Source organism: Athene cunicularia, assembly GCF_003259725.1.
Source record: "Athene cunicularia isolate RWA chromosome 14 unlocalized genomic scaffold, athCun1 chr14_part1, whole genome shotgun sequence".
NCBI lineage: Eukaryota > Metazoa > Chordata > Aves > Strigiformes > Strigidae > Athene > Athene cunicularia.
The window spans coordinates 14,800,494-14,816,060 of NW_020799118.1; the positions used below are offsets into that span (position 1 = coordinate 14,800,494).

At 42.3% G+C, this 15,567-nt stretch overlaps 1 protein-coding gene across 4 annotated transcripts in view; it reads right to left on the reverse strand.

Annotated features, from left to right (window-relative positions):
* The window catches only part of SLX4 (SLX4 structure-specific endonuclease subunit), a 35,098-nt gene extending 19,886 nt beyond the window's left edge, over positions 1 to 15,212 (reverse strand). For 3 of the 4 annotated variants that reach the window (XM_026858639.1, XM_026858640.1, XM_026858637.1), the window contains exons 1-7: positions 15,126 to 15,212; positions 8,500 to 8,605; positions 5,998 to 6,751; positions 4,555 to 4,818; positions 3,575 to 3,749; positions 1,359 to 1,574; positions 164 to 378 (exon numbers count right to left, since the gene is read on the reverse strand). In XM_026858639.1, coding sequence (XP_026714440.1) covers positions 164 to 378; positions 1,359 to 1,574; positions 3,575 to 3,749; positions 4,555 to 4,818; positions 5,998 to 6,367 — 1,240 coding nt within the window. In that variant the 5' untranslated portion in view covers positions 6,368 to 6,751; positions 8,500 to 8,605; positions 15,126 to 15,212. The remainder of the gene's footprint in view (positions 1 to 163; positions 379 to 1,358; positions 1,575 to 3,574; positions 3,750 to 4,554; positions 4,819 to 5,997; positions 6,752 to 8,499; positions 8,606 to 15,125) is intronic. The other variant, XM_026858638.1, reaches the window with a different exon arrangement.
* Positions 15,213 to 15,567: the final 355 nt, after the last annotated feature.

The window sequence follows — 15,567 nt, forward strand, 5'->3', positions numbered from 1 at the left end:
GTGTGTGGATAGTGCATATTGTTGAAGCTCTGACAGCTTAAATAAAACAAAACCAGGGCTGTCATCCCTCCTATACCCACAGGAAAGTTTTAGCGAAGATCAGGTTGTCTTACATTACTCTCCAATAACACAGCCTGTGACACTAACTCGCTTTAACACATACCCGATCCTGGCTTCCATTTGATGGGGAAAGCAGCCACTGGTTTCACATTTGTAACCGATTTTGCTTGTTCCTGCTTTTCTTGCTCCAACAGAGAGCGTGACATTGCCATAGCAACCAGCAAATCTTCATCCTTAGTCTCCATTTTGGCCCTCTTCTGCATTTTCTTTGAGTCCTCTTTGGAGGAGCCTTTTCGCTTTGACCTGTTTGGTTGATTGCTGAAATACAAGAATGCAGCAAGAAACCGAAGTTAATGTGACTGGATTGGAGACAAGAAACACTGAGCACTCCAGACCAGCTGCAATACTTGCTCAGAGAGATTCCTGTATCAAAGATAATGAAAAACTATTCAGTACCTTCTTCCCTAGCAGGGAGCAAAGGGTTCTTATTATCCATGGAATTTAGGGCAATTCAGAGAGTCTTATTTTGAAAAGGTAAGCACAAGACCACAGCACTTCTGTAAACATCTGCTATCTCTACCTTGAATGCTTTTTTGTACCAAAGGGGAAAAAACAAGTTGAAGCAGGGCAAAACCAAGATGACCAGAAAATGCTTTCCCACTCTTCTGCTTCCACAGGGAACAGGCAACGGTCCTTGCTCAGTACAAAGAGATTTACCAGCCCTTCTACAAATTCAGTCAGGCACCACTTGCTGTACTCTGAAGATTCTGCTCAAATCCAAGACAGCAGATGCAGCTCTATACCGAGCACATTTCAAAACATCACGTCTGTTTCCTCTTTGGCTTGGGATGTAAAGCACATACATCCAGGACAGCCACAACCCGAATAGCTGAGGCATTGGCACGACAGAAGAGGAGAGACTGTATACTCGTACTATGTGGTTTGCTTAATAAGCTCAAACACACCATTCAGCTTTACTGCATAATCGCCTCATAGAGCACAAGTAATTCTGACAAACCAGTGAAAGGTTATTTGTTCCCCATTTTGCTCCTGCCTGCTGACTTTTAAAGTCATCCACCACCTGACCACTTCTGAAGGAAAACAAGATGATTTCTCCAACTAACTACCCCATTCTCCTCATGTGGTACTGGGTCACGGCTCTACTTGACCTTCTCTGAACTTGAGGCCCACCCAGCACGCAAGCCTGCCTTGTTTCTACCCTTCATCCCCAGGAGTACAGGTTCAATGTCTCTCAGGCCAAAGAAAGTAACCAGCATCTTTTATCTTTACCAGCTTACCTGGGACACTGAAGAGGTGCATCACCAAGTGTGGACACCTGCAACTGCACCGCCTGAAGAAGCAGCTTAGGAGGAACATCCATCTCGACAGCACAGCGTTTCAAGTGACTGACTCGGCTCTGTGAGGTCTGGAACTGCTTCCCGCAGATGGGACATTCAGGGACCAGTGGTCTGCTGGAGGCTGACATCTGCGCTTCTTCCATCTCATCCAGACACCTGTGAGATGATGGCAAAACTCACCTCTAAAGACTTTAAAACTATGCATGCTAAGATTTAAACCATATTAAAGAAAAGGAAGCACAATCATCTCTAATATCTGTAACAGCCAGAAACATCCCCTGAAGAAACAAGAATTACATACCCACTGCTGTGATTAATATGACATGTAACAGTTACATGGAGATTATGGCCTCAGAAGCATATTAAAAACATGTTGCTCAGAAGCAAGTGCAGGTAATAACCTTCTTCAACTAACCTTCCTCAGTAGGTGTTCATCACCTAATCCCTCTTTCTGCATTCATTCTAACATTCCAGCTAATTTATGAACCACTGCTAAAAAAATGAATCACCCTACCAGAGAAATGGTAAATTTTCCTCACCCAAAACTTAACTACTTCTTGTCTTTCATACTGCTTTTGCAGGCATGACCACATGCAGTGTCAAGAACACAAGGGTTTTCAAGTCAGGTATCTCACTTGACAAGGACAGTGGTTTATGTCACAGAAAAGGGAGCAGCTGAAATCAATGCTGCACTCAGGAGTACAGGATGATGATCTTCTAATAATTTCTGGTGGGCCAAAACTATGTAAAAAATTCAAATAATTCTTTTTCTGTCCTCTCCAAAGAGATTCAGGGTGTGAAATCCTGGATCTGCAGTACTTATTATAAAAATCACTCTCTAATTAGGTAATGACACACACTACCTACATACACAGGGTTGTGTTAAGAGACCATTCATCTGATGCACTAGGACTGGTGATTACTAGTTTGCCTGTGCATCTATCCATCTACAGCTCTCTTGTGATGATTCATGGCCCTCTACAACTGCCTGACAGGAGGGTGCAGAGAGGGGGGATGAGCCTCTTTAACCAAGTAATAAGCGATAGGACAGAGGGAATGGCCTCAAATTGTGCCAGGGAAGGTTTAGACTGGATATTAGGAAGCATTTCTTTGCAGAAGGGGTTGTTGGGCGTTGGAATGGGCTGCCCAGGGCAGGGGGGGAGTCCCCATCCCTGGAGGGGCTGAAGGATCTGGTGGAGTTGGGGTCTGTCAATGTTGGGTTGATGGTTGGACTGGATGATCTTCGAGGTCTTTTCCAACCTAGACAATTCTGTGATTCTGTGAAGACTACAAAAAAAAATCCATTGCTTATATAACCTTGTAATCTCATATGATTACATGCTTAATATTTCAGACAGCAGACTTAATTTCCAAAAACCATTTCTGACACACTGTCACTGTTTTACAACCTCTATCCTCTCAAGCAGCAGTAAATACATGAAGCCAGAAACAACAATAAGACCTCTAAAGCTGCAGGTGCAGACAACCCTAATGAATGTGAGCTACTCAATAACATGACGTAAGACCGGACAAATGAAAACAATTTTGCCTTCTGAAAGTGCTCAAATTAAGAAATTGCAATCATTCAAATGTGCTGTTTCTGATACTTTCTCAACAGACAAGCATAGACTTTTAAATTACAAAGACCTATCTGTACATAAAATATTAACAGTACTTGATATTTACCACTAAGGGGGCTGTTAAGTTAAGGGCACTAATTTCAGCTTAGTCATCTTTCCGAATAGCATCACCTTTCCCCCTGCACATAGCTCAGATACAGACTGAAATATCAGATGTTCTTACATAAACAATTTTTAGCAAAATAGGGCAAACATTACTTTGTCGGCTGAAATCGGTAGATCTCAAAATCTGCAGCAGTGGGTCCACATTAATTTTGATAGCCCCTTTACAATCACAGCTCCTCTGCCACACTGCTGCTGAAAGCAGCACTGGCCTTACCATGCACATGCAGAAGCCCTGCAGGGCAAGACAATTGGCCTCTGCTCTGAGATCAAGCTGACTTGTTAATTCAAGCCATAAAGGTCAATGCCACCATGCAGATTCCCCTGCTGCCATGTTCTTTAATGGCTGAGTGAGGAGCCGATGAGGTTAAGGGGGAGAGGATCCGTAAAGGACACACCATGTTGGTCTTTCACCTGTTAACATGCTGCTCTCGGCGCGTTGTGTTCATGGCTGAGAGATCCTTCTGGCAGATCTGACAAAAAAACAAGCCTGCATCCTCCAGGCTCGCCAGGGCTTCCTCTTTGGTTTCCTGCTGAAGAGCCAAAGCCAGAGCACCATCATGCTCCATGGATGGAAGTTGGTGAGCATCTGGCAAAGAAGGGAGAGATGACCTAAGACAGAAAACTAAGAATCCTGTATGAAAGGTGTGGAGCTGTTATATATACTTGTCATTATTAGTTTATTAAATCAGACACATAAAAATGAATTGTAATCTTTCTCTTGCATCTTCCCATCTGATCTCTCAGATGGGAATGTACAAACTGCTCTCTCTAAATGCTACAGGACTGCACTAGCCAAGGAGCAGGAGGTGGCAATTTGTTCACAGTACATCACATGTCAGAGCCAAATGAAGGGTAAATTTTAGCTACAGTTTCTGGAGAGAACATGGGGTCTTAGACATTACATATTAAAGCACAGATTTTCACGTGCATATAGAACCAACAGGGTTCTATAAAGGACCAAACCAGAGTAAAATTGCTGTGAATTCAATCCATCTGCACAGAATGTATTACCTTACAGAGTGCTTGGAGATCTACCAAAGATGGGGGCTACCTAAGAATCTTATTTACCTAACAGCTACCTAACACCATCCTGAGGGAATGATGACAAAGTTCACTGATCCTGCTGGAATCTCAATCCAAGAAAACAATTATCCTTCTGGAATCTAACATGAGGTTAATTCAGCCTTTGAGAAGAGCTGGGAGAAAAGTCCTTTGACAACAGAGAAAGCAAGTTTTCTCAGTGATCTGGAGTGATTTATTCAGTGCTGCACACTGAGCCACTAGGCTAGCTGGGAAGAAAGCCCAGGAATCTGGACTGCTTCTCATGCAACCACTCTCACCAGCCCACAGCACTCTTTCTGCACATGCAAGAGCTAACAGGAGAAACGTACCATTCTCTGGTGGGTTCTGCTCCTGGATTTCATCAGGGAAATCCCCGCTGGCTACAGACTTTGGCAAACTATCATCTGTGCCGTGTTTTAGCTGCTCAGGTGCCACTCTCTTGAACTGCTGCATTCTCTCCACTACCAGCTCTGCCACCCGCATCTTTGACCCTGCGAGCAGCGGTATCTTTGAGGTGGGTGAAGAGCAGGTCCCTGGCTGTGTAGCAGGATGGAAGGATAATGTAGTCTGGGAACAGCCATTCAGAGTATTTACTAGAGGGGTAGAAAACACCAAAGATTTACCAGTCAGTTAGCTGAGCTGCCCAGAGAGCTGCTGGGAAGCCTTCCCCAACAGCAGCCTAAGCCAGGCTCAGTTTTGCAACAGCCATTCCTACAGGAAGAACTGAACAATTCGTTTATCTATTACATGATTTGATACTTCATCATCTCAGTAACAGTATCAGGCTTCTGTGCTACAGTTTAGGTATTTCTATATCCGTTTTAGAGGAAGGAATATTAGGGAAGGCATTGCCTGAAGGTCACTAGCAAGAACAATAAGCAAGGCAGCCCTACACCCCTCTCACCCCAGCATTCCCACTGCAGAAAGTCCTGTGGTTCCTGCTGTTTTCTGCTCTGATCTCCAAACCCTACCTGTGGCTCAAACTTTCAGGCTCTGAGCTGAAGGAACCCGGAGTTCCCAAAGACAGGTGGTAACAAGCAAGAGGCAGAGGCAATGCCAGACTAACACCTCACCTACTACTGCTCTGCTTGAGGTATCCTGTGGATACGGGCAGCGTGCAAGATGGGACCAAAGATCTCACCAGCCCAATATCTTGTCTCTGAGTGCAGCCAGCAACACATACTTAAGAAAGGGTGATCAGGACAGGACAGGTACAAAATAATCCTTTTCCTGGCCGACCTTATTTATCAGTTTAAGGACTTCCTGCACAGGTGACTGCATTCTGGCTATCATGTTTAATAACCACTGAAGGACTAATTCTTTATGAATTAATCCAACACCTTTCTTAACTTGCTCACATTTTTGGCCTTGACAACATCCAGCAGCCATATATTTCACCATACAATGATGCACTGGGTGAAAAAGCACCTCAATATATTCTAAGCTTGCTTCTAGATGATTTGAGGGTGCTTTTCTCAGTTCTGATAGTGCAAAAAGCAGTGAATAATGACTCCTCAACACATCACTTAGTAACAAGGCTTCACCTTACTGAAGGACATCTTTTGCCTGCCTGTAGCACAGAACACACTCCTAAGTTAAAGCCCTAGATAAGCCTAAGTAGCTAAGTGTAGATGAAAACACAAGATGAAAGCCTGCTTCAATCAGTGCTGCTGTATGTCCCCTCCAGGTGGATTTCTGAAGATCTCCACTGAACTACAGAGTCCTTTTTAGTCCTAGCCTATTTTCTGTTTGAAAGACTTTGGTTCACTCACCTGTCAGAGTCCTCTGGCTGCACTCACTGGTCACTGTACTCAGCTGGCTGGCAGGGAGAGGGCTTCTCTTTCCATCCCCTTGCACAGTCTCACCGCTACTACAGGCCACAGTGTCAGAATCTTCTTTGTGCACCAAAGTTTGTTCCTTTAAACTGAAATCTTGAGGCAAGTTTGTTTCCTTCGCTGCTGGTAAGTGATGATGGTTTTGGCTCTTAGCAGCAGCTTTGCCTCTTCTTACTTTGCTTCTTGTTGCAGTGCTCTTTGACCTGTTCTGAGCCCTCTTCGCTGACTCAGCATCCCCAGCTTTTTTCTTTGCTCGACCCAAAAGATTTGCCCACAACTCTTTAAAATCATTGTCCTGTTCATCCATCGGCCTGCAGGTTTCAGTAACACTGTGGCCTAATGACACTGTGAGGACTGGAGGGCCAGGGGAGATACCAGAATCAGTTCAGGTTTGCATCATCTGCGACCTGCAATTTTCAGCAATTCTCTTCCACCACCACAGAGATCTCCATTCCCCAGACTTCAGTGAGGTCAGCAGAGTAAGAACTGCTTTGCTGTTCTGACAGTTCATTCTTCCATCCTTAATTCACAGCCATTTAGCAGTGCACATTCTCCAAGGACCCCACCTGCTTTTACAAGTTTATTCTTCAGATGTCTCTAGACCATTAAGTCAAGCACCTCAGTTTGTGCAGAGCAGGCATAGGATCTTCATGATATGCTACAGGGCTTCAGAAAGACACTTACTACAGCCCTTAAACAAAGAAATAAAAAAAGGTGGTTATGTAGGATGGTATATGCAGATGTAGTGTGGGACAGGGCTGGTGTAGAACTTTGAAGGAGGAGAGAATTTGTATAAAACAGGAAGATTAAAAAAAGCGCGTATTAACCCAAAACACTATCTCTGTAATTGTACTACAGACACGCACAAGCCACATTAGGAATGAAGAGGAAAGCCTTCAAAACAGATATCTGATACTGGGTAGGCTTTTGTCCTGGAGCTCAGGATTTGAGACTGTCTTTTTTTTTATATGTACTCATACTTACATTTATATAACAGGAGACCAGCGAATGCAGCAGGGGAGGGAAAAAAAGTCCTTCAAACCAAACAGCTATTCTAGAGTGTAGAATTCTGCTTTGCAACACCACAGCTTAGAAGAAGAGAGCCCAGCCTCATTTTGAGAAGTAAATAAAGGCAGTTTCTGGCATTTCAGAAGGGGTTTCTGGGACAAGTCTGACAATAATTCTACAAAACATATGCATCCTTTCTCTCCTCTGACCTCCATGGCTGCTCACCATCAGGATTAGCTCTCCTGCTAATACTCAACTCTTCCTCTGAGTACTCAATAAACCATGACACTGACCATGTTTCACAAAACACTGTCAAATACACAGGGTAAACAGACTAAACAAATGATATTTTTAAATGAGTTTCTTAATCTTTTCAGCTACAGTAAGAACAGCAGTACTAGCTAGTGATTACTTGGAAGAGCACTGGGTACAATGTCCAGATGGAAATGTCATCAACCCCCAGGCAATATTAAAACTAGATCTCTATTCTTAGACATCTTGATTGTCCTCTTCTTCCTAGTCCTAAGTTCACTACGGTTCTGGCTATTTTACCAGAGGTTTTTATATTGCTCCCAAAACCTATTTCTTTCAAGCCTAAACCGGAGTGTTTCACTTGGAATGGCAGCAGCCGTGGTTTAGTTTCTCCAGTAAAGCTCTGGGCACAGAAAGACTCAAAAAGCAGGAAAAACATATGTGAGATTGTTTTCTCAAATGGCTTGGCTGCAGACATGTGAGGGTAAGGAATGCTGGTTATACACTTTCATGGGTCAGCCTTTCCTATAAGCAATTACAGATGTTAATGGATTTATTTATTTTAAACTCAGGCTCCCAAACCAGCAGAGGATTTTGCTGTGAATCTTGGAGTCATTTCCTGTTAGAGAGAAACTGAAGTTTTATGTAGCCAGTTCATAAATTTAGTTTTCCTTGACAGAATCTTGGTGTAGTTATCACTGTAAATTGACCATTTTCTTCTAAGTAGGAGATGGCATGTGGAGAAAAACAGAACCTCACATCTTCCATGGCTTTAAATACCTCTCACAGACACATTTGTACTGTCATATTATTTATGGTGAGTTCCTGATATTAAACTTGGAAACAGATCAGCACTTTTGCATTTGTAACCAGTGTTCAGTGCCCCAGGTAGACCAAGTCAGACGTACAAATGATGCAAAACTAACTAAGAACTTATCTGTCTTACTCCTCCCTTTCCAGACTTGTTTTTACAGGCTCTTGCTCTGTTCAACATCTCAGTATTTCTGATGTTGCTGCTATTGGTGTACCTAACAGCCAGCTTTGGCACCAGTTTGTAGAGCTCAAAAAGTAATAGCTTTGAAAATAGTTTCTTTCAGTATAGCATTCAATTCATTTTGGAAGATTTTAGGACTCAACAAATCACAAAGCTGATCAAATAAAATAAACAGAAACACTCACCTATCCACTTAGATGCCAAATCTATAGCACAGCTGTGCCCTTCAAGTAAATGTGGATCAGCAAAACTTCAGTATGAAGCAGGACCAGTAAGAATGAAAGATGGAACCTGGAAAATGGAAGGAAAAGGTTAGATTTAGTGTACTTTTTACTGACTGCTCTTTTTGCTCGAGTTCCAGGTTGCAGGGAGAAGGAGACAGTAATAGCATGTGCTCTAAGGGTGCTGAATTCTGCCACATGCATTGACCTGTGTACCTGAAATACTCAGGTGAGTCAGATGTGCTGCTCAGGACCTGCTCAGCTCAGCAGAGTGTGCCCAGCAGTGAGCAGCACTGCACCCCGCTGCAGAGAGAGCCCAGAACCCTTCCGAAGGCAAAACAGGCCAGACAGACGGGATAAAGCCCTGAGGACCCTGCTCTAACCCCATAGCTGACCCTGCTTTAAGCAAGATGCTGGACTAGAGACCTCCTGAGGTCACTTCCAGCCTGAGTTATCCCTATGATCCTACAAATAGTCTGTCCTTGCCTTTTCCACTTGGGACTAATTTTGATTCATGGTAACTTTCTTTAAACCAGAACCAGAACAGTTCTTACAGAAATCCACCAATGTTACTATCACAAACCTCCACCTTTTGATCTTGTCAATTTTAGGCTCATAGGCATCTAATGAATTGAGTTCCTTGGTTTAACTGAAAAAATCCAGGAGGAGGTATCCCTTTTCATCAGTTCTGTTTGCTTCCTTTGTACTTCGCTGACTGTCTTCTGTTGAGACAAGGAGGACGGAAGCTCCAAATCGACTCTCTTTAGACCATTCAGTATTTCATTAAATTATACGTACCACATCCTCCAGTGTCTGTGCTCTAAAAATAAAGAGTCCCAGTCTTTTTTCCTAGGAGAATCTTTCCTGGCCCCTACCTATCTCCATCATATCCCCTGAATCTCCTTCACTCTCCTTCAGTGCTTTTTCTGAGATGCATTGACCAGCACTGCAGATAGCAGACTGTTGATGAAGAAGTTTTATATTGTTCACATTTCTTCCCCATCCAGGCCTCACAGATCCTAACATCTTCTTTGCTTTGTTTTGAAAGCATCTGCTTCTTAAGCAAAGGTTTCACCTGAACAGAGATATCCAGGGCTCTTCCAGTATCTGGTATCATTAAGGTGTTCCATATGATTTAACCCTTTTCCACCTCCATGCTCTACTTTACACTCCTCCACATTGAAGTTCATGATCTTCTGTGTTACCTGCAGCTCAGAGCCTGCTGGCACCACTTCTGATCTCAGCTGAACTGAAAAAGCTGCGTCACTGCTCAGTGGGACCACCAGGCACGCGCCTAGACACATTCAGAACAAACCCCTGGATGCTCTTTGCTACCTTTCAGCCAGTGTCCTCTTTCAGATCCTCTACCATTCACAATAATTCTTTATCTCTTTTCCTTTTGCAAAGGATTTCTGAGCAAGCTACATTAACCCACTCTATATTTCCTGATTTGTTGACAAATTCAAACCACTCCATTAGACTACTTAGAGGCAGTCTACTGGAGAAACTAGGCTACCATGTTGATAAGATGCTATCAGGTTAAAATATCTCAAATAACTTGATCAATTCAACCAGCTTAATAGGTACATATAACATATAACAGACTTACTGCTTTGTAATTAGCTCAATCACAGAATCCTTCTTAAAAAAATCCCCAAAACAGCAGGTAAAACATCTGCAGGCAAAACACCTTTCAGAGCAGCTTCTCTTTTAACAACTGAAAGGGTCTTTCTCCCAGCAGTCCAACCACTTGACACTATCTCTTCTGAGCTCTCAAATATACAACACCTGGGCCTGCTCACTTGCCACTTTAAACTGTCCATTTGTTCCAGTAACAATTCTTCTGCCACTTCAGCCTCCAAGAATATGTCATCATTGTGGCTAGAAAGCACAGATCAGTGCTAGGAAGGCCTCAACAACTTGTACCCAGTAGATACCTTCTCCCCTCTCGACTCCCGCAGTGGTGCCTCAGTGCATCTCCTCCTCAGTTACTCATCTTTAAAGAAAGCCTGACTCTGGTACCTTCAGAAGAGAAAAGTGCTGTGCTACCTTGGGAGCAATTTCCTGGGTTTCACAAGAAATACTAGGGCAAGTGGGATTATTTAACACTAGAAAGTGAGGCAAAAAGTAACCTTATTTTTTTTTCATACATACCATTTCCTTGTGGTGAAAGTACAAATTACCTCATTGTGTAGACAGATCCTCTCCCCCCATCTCCACCAGGAGACCAGCCTAACAGGCGGCTGCATTCCTAACTGGGGGTAGGAAGGCACAGTGCTGAGTCTGCAGCACCCGTCTCCACCAGGCAGGAAGCATGCAGTGCCAGGCAGAGTGGGCTGCTGCAGGAAGGGTGGCACCTTTCTCAGCAGGAGCACCTTCTCCCACTTCCTCCACCAGCAAGATCAACACAGGAGTGGTCCTGACAGTCCTGTAAGGCTGGCCAGAACCTAATGGAAAGTCAAAGAATGGGATTGAAGTGACTGATATTGATTGCCTCAGCCCTCAGAAATTAGCTAGCTGCCACGGCCTGTACGAACCTAGGCTGATAACTATGGAGTACTGACAGCGGAGAGGATGATGGGACACACGATGTTGCGTTTGCACTGAAGTTTTATCACCCACTCCCCTTCTCTTTCTGTGAAAGCTGCAGCCTAAGGACCTGAAGGCTGGTAGCAAAACTTTCAATCAAGCCAGTCCAAATACTGCAAAGGGAAAGAATTTCTGTAGTGTTTGTTCTGGATACCACACACCAGAAGACGGTCCCTAGGGATTCTTCCAGACAAATCCTGTAACAAAAAAATCTTCCTATAGGTTCCTGATGGAGAAGAACTACACATCAACAGTATAACTTCTGAAAAAGCATATTATCCTTCATGCCTCTAGAGACTCTCATCACGAGAGCCTGTTCTCCCCAGGTTCCTGCACTAACCAATACCTTATCACTACTCTACAACACAACAGTAGACCTGTATAGTACAGGGTCTCGGTGTTTGTAGAAGTGCAAATAAATTAACACTGAGGACAGCAGCATTTGTTCTATAAGGAGTGCAGAATGGGAATTCAAGGTCAGGTACCAACCCTCTTGTCCTGGTCCCTGCCAGCTTTCCTGTGCCAGAAAAGGATAACAAAACCAGACATGGAAAATAGGAAATGACAAAATTAACTTAAAACTATATAAGCAAGGCTAGAAAAATCATAACAAGCAATCTTAGCAATGAGCAATATCAATGTCTACCTGACACTACCCACTTCTATTACCTGATATCATGTCAGAGTACCATGCTCACTTTTCAAGGCTACACCTCCGCCTGCTAGTACCTTGTACATATGGCAAAGCACTTCATAGCCAGTAAAAAAACATCTATCACATTCCAGACATGAATTTTAAATCACTACTTACATGACAAAATGTCCCTCTACCTTTCAAACGCTGTAGAAACTAACCTTACTTTATAAAGCTCTTCACCGCAATAGAATATTTTTACTTCATAGCTCCTCTGGAAGGATAAAGGGGAAGTGACTATAAAAATAAAAACTAACGGTTGCTCAGGTGCAAATGCTCATGGTTTGTATGCAAACACAGTAGCATTCAAATCAGAAATACAGCTGGTGTTTCAAAAATGCTTATTTGATTTGACTGCAAACAACAAAAAATATTATATTAACTTAAACAAAAAAAATATAATTGAGAATTAAGGACTAAATAAAAACATTTCAGTAGACTCCCCCAAAATGAATGAAGAGTACAATACTTACTAAGACCTAACTTGGTTTTCAGAGGAAGAAAAGTCATCATAGTAGTAATAAAAACAATTATGAAAAATAACATTATGGTAAGGGAACTGGATAGCACTAAAGATCAACAATGCATTATATTAAAATGGGAAGGAAGTAAATTATATAAGATTACTTTCCTGGTCAGAAAAGTTAGGGAGTTTCAAAAAGATCTTTTTGATGTGCATCAAAACCAAAGAGAAAACCCTACCAAGGCCACTAGATCATTATAAAACAAACCACAGAACTCTTAATACTGAGAATACTAAATAATTTGTATAATATCCACCCCATGATGGATGAACGTAGTCCATTCCAACAGTAATCCAAAGTGTACTGAACCACTGAAGCCATTGAAGGTATTTCTGTCAACACAATCAGATCATTTGCAAATAGAAGTCACTGTGATTTTTCAAAAAGTACAATTAGGGAAGTAAACACCCATCCTTCAGACTGAGATCAACGTTAGGCTGTTAAAGAAATGGCTTATATGGGAACTGATGAATAAAGATGGATAATAAAATTAATACCAATCAACACAGTTTTATGAAAAGCAAGATCTGTGTTAAACTAATACATTTTTAATGAGACCTCTGTGTGTTATCAGAGGTGTAATTCTTTTGTAAACCATTAAAGAAGTATCAAGGGACAAAATGATTCATTAAATTCATACAAAATCAATACAACACATTTAAAATTATTAAAATGTAGCTAAATAGGCTTAAAAATGGAACTGCAAACAGCAGTCATTGAACACATATGTTTCTAGTACCATCCCACAAAGATTAACTCTCTGCTTATCTTGGTTTTCTATTATTTAGACTTAGGAAATGAGTTAGGAGAGACACAAACCATCAGTGATCAAGCTGTCTGATGATGCAGAGAAGGGATCCGTTAGTTAGTGTGATGACAGAGAGGCAGAACAATGCAGACCACTTGGTAAACTAGCATGAATCTCAATACAAAGTCCCTGTTTTGGGACAAGGCCATACTTACAGGATCAGTAATTCTACCCGGGAAAGCAACAAGTCAAGAGTCCGGACAGGTAATCAGAACAACCTCAGGCCCCTGTATGAGTGTGTGGCCATATCAATACATAAGTTGTCACAGTAAAAAGGCTGTATTTCCTTTATAGTTGGTGCTAGTGAAAACTGTGGTGAAATTGTCCAGTGAACCTGCAGCAGGGCTCATTCAGAAGAGGCTGCATTGCCCACAGACCATTCAGTGCCGGCGGCACACAGCAGAGGAGAGGTGTTGGTCAAACTGTCTCCTCCGTGGCCAGCACAAAGCCTTGCCCTGCCCATCGCTCCTCCAAACTGACCACCACGGGACCTTACCCCAGGTGTCTGACTCCACTCCGATACTGGTAATTCTGACCATGTCAAAGAATTCTATCATTTTGTAGATCAAGAATGGAGCAATCAGCGTTACGGATGCTTGTGGCAAGAATATCAGCTGAATAATTAATGAAGAAGTGAATATAAAGAGAAGTAAGAACACTTCAAGCTGTTTCTTTCCAAGAAGACAATGTTATTCTAAAGGGCCCATTCACTCAAAACAATGTACGTTCTACTGACACTATTTTTTCCCAAAAGTGTATCTTCTGATCTGTGATTATGTTGAAGCTTATCATCATAAAAGCCAAATATAAAGTGAAATTTAACACAGTATCTTGATTTCCCCACATTCTTTAGAACAGAAAGGTGCTTGCTTTGAAAAGGTGACCAAACTGACCATGGGTTTCTATAGGTGATCCAATATCTTTTACACTAACATTTCATTAATTTGTAACAATGAATAACTTGCTCTCTTCTCAGCTAAAATCACATCTAAGAGCTACAGTAAAATACACAATGTACTGCTTTGTGGATATGTTGCTTTATGATGTTTCCATCCTATCATATCTGTTCTCCATACACCAGCATCTATCATAAACAGGCTCGGTTTGCTGCTCTGGAAATACTTTTTTTACATTTCTTACTATTAAAATATCTTCTATTTTTATTAAATTAGTTCCTTCACCTCCTCAATATCAAAATATATTGTTACTTATAGACTTGATGTGAGTGCTCTGGGAAACTCTGGTGTCATACCAATGATCTCAGGGATGCATGAATGTGTAACTTCCATGCACTGCTACAATAACAGCAAGAGGTCAGCTCTGAGACAACGATATCAAATTCCTCCGTGTTAGCTTTCAGGAAAATTCTTTCTAGAAACTCTGGACAAGGGCCTTGCATACAACTGAGGACAACAGTTTGAGTTTCACTAGCACACAATAACATGTCAAACATCCTATTTAAATTGCTATTTTCTACTATTTGACAGTTTCTTTGGAAAAAATGTGCACTGACAATTGACCCGATGGGAAAACCAAATGCTCAAAAGAACTCCAGGTCCATTTTCTTCCAAATATAAAGCTTATGAGAAAAATTCCTTCTGCTTCTGTTTCCAGTCTGCCTCTGACACATCCATACAGTGTAAAGCAATACAACGACTTCTGGCTATCCAGAAAACTGTTTTAATCCAAACAGTAAAATCAAAGGGGGAGAGAAGGGACCAGGAGGGAGATGAAGAATAGGATTTTAAGTAGATCTGAAAGCAAATCACCCAAGGGCCTTTGTCTGTAGTCAGAACAGAGACTGCACTCTGTTATTTTTTTTCAGTTTATACAGGAGCCAACAGACAGCGTCAGTCAGTGCTACTGTCTTTGGGCTTTACTAGAGACAAACTGTTTAGTACAAATAATACATGTTTTTGCCCAGCAAATACTTAATTTTTGCTTTATTTAAAACCAGCATGGTTAAAGGCAGCACCTGTGTATCTGCAGGATGAGGGACAAAGCGTTGTCAGTAGAACTGTTTCCTCTCAAGGCAGGCCCTTACGCTGCTCCTTGTGCCCCTGGAAGAGAAAGATAAAATTCCACGTTGCTCCATGAAGCAGCTGACAGACTCCTCAGAACTGCTTTCCCTGACAACATTGCTCGAAAGAAGTTTGCTTTGAGACTGGATGCATTAAGCAAAGTTTTTAATTATCTTCCCAGCAGTCAGTGCATGCTTAAACTCCAACACGCTTGTACTCGGGCCGTCCACCGAACAACTTTGCTTTATCACTGAATTTTTGCTTTTGGTGCCATCAAGGGTGGAGCTTCACCCCTGCCGAACAGCTGCAGCTAGCAGTGAGCTCCCCATCGGCACTCAGCCTGGGGTCCCCTAACGCGCCACCGCCTCGAGGCCACGCTCGGATCTGCCCCAAGGC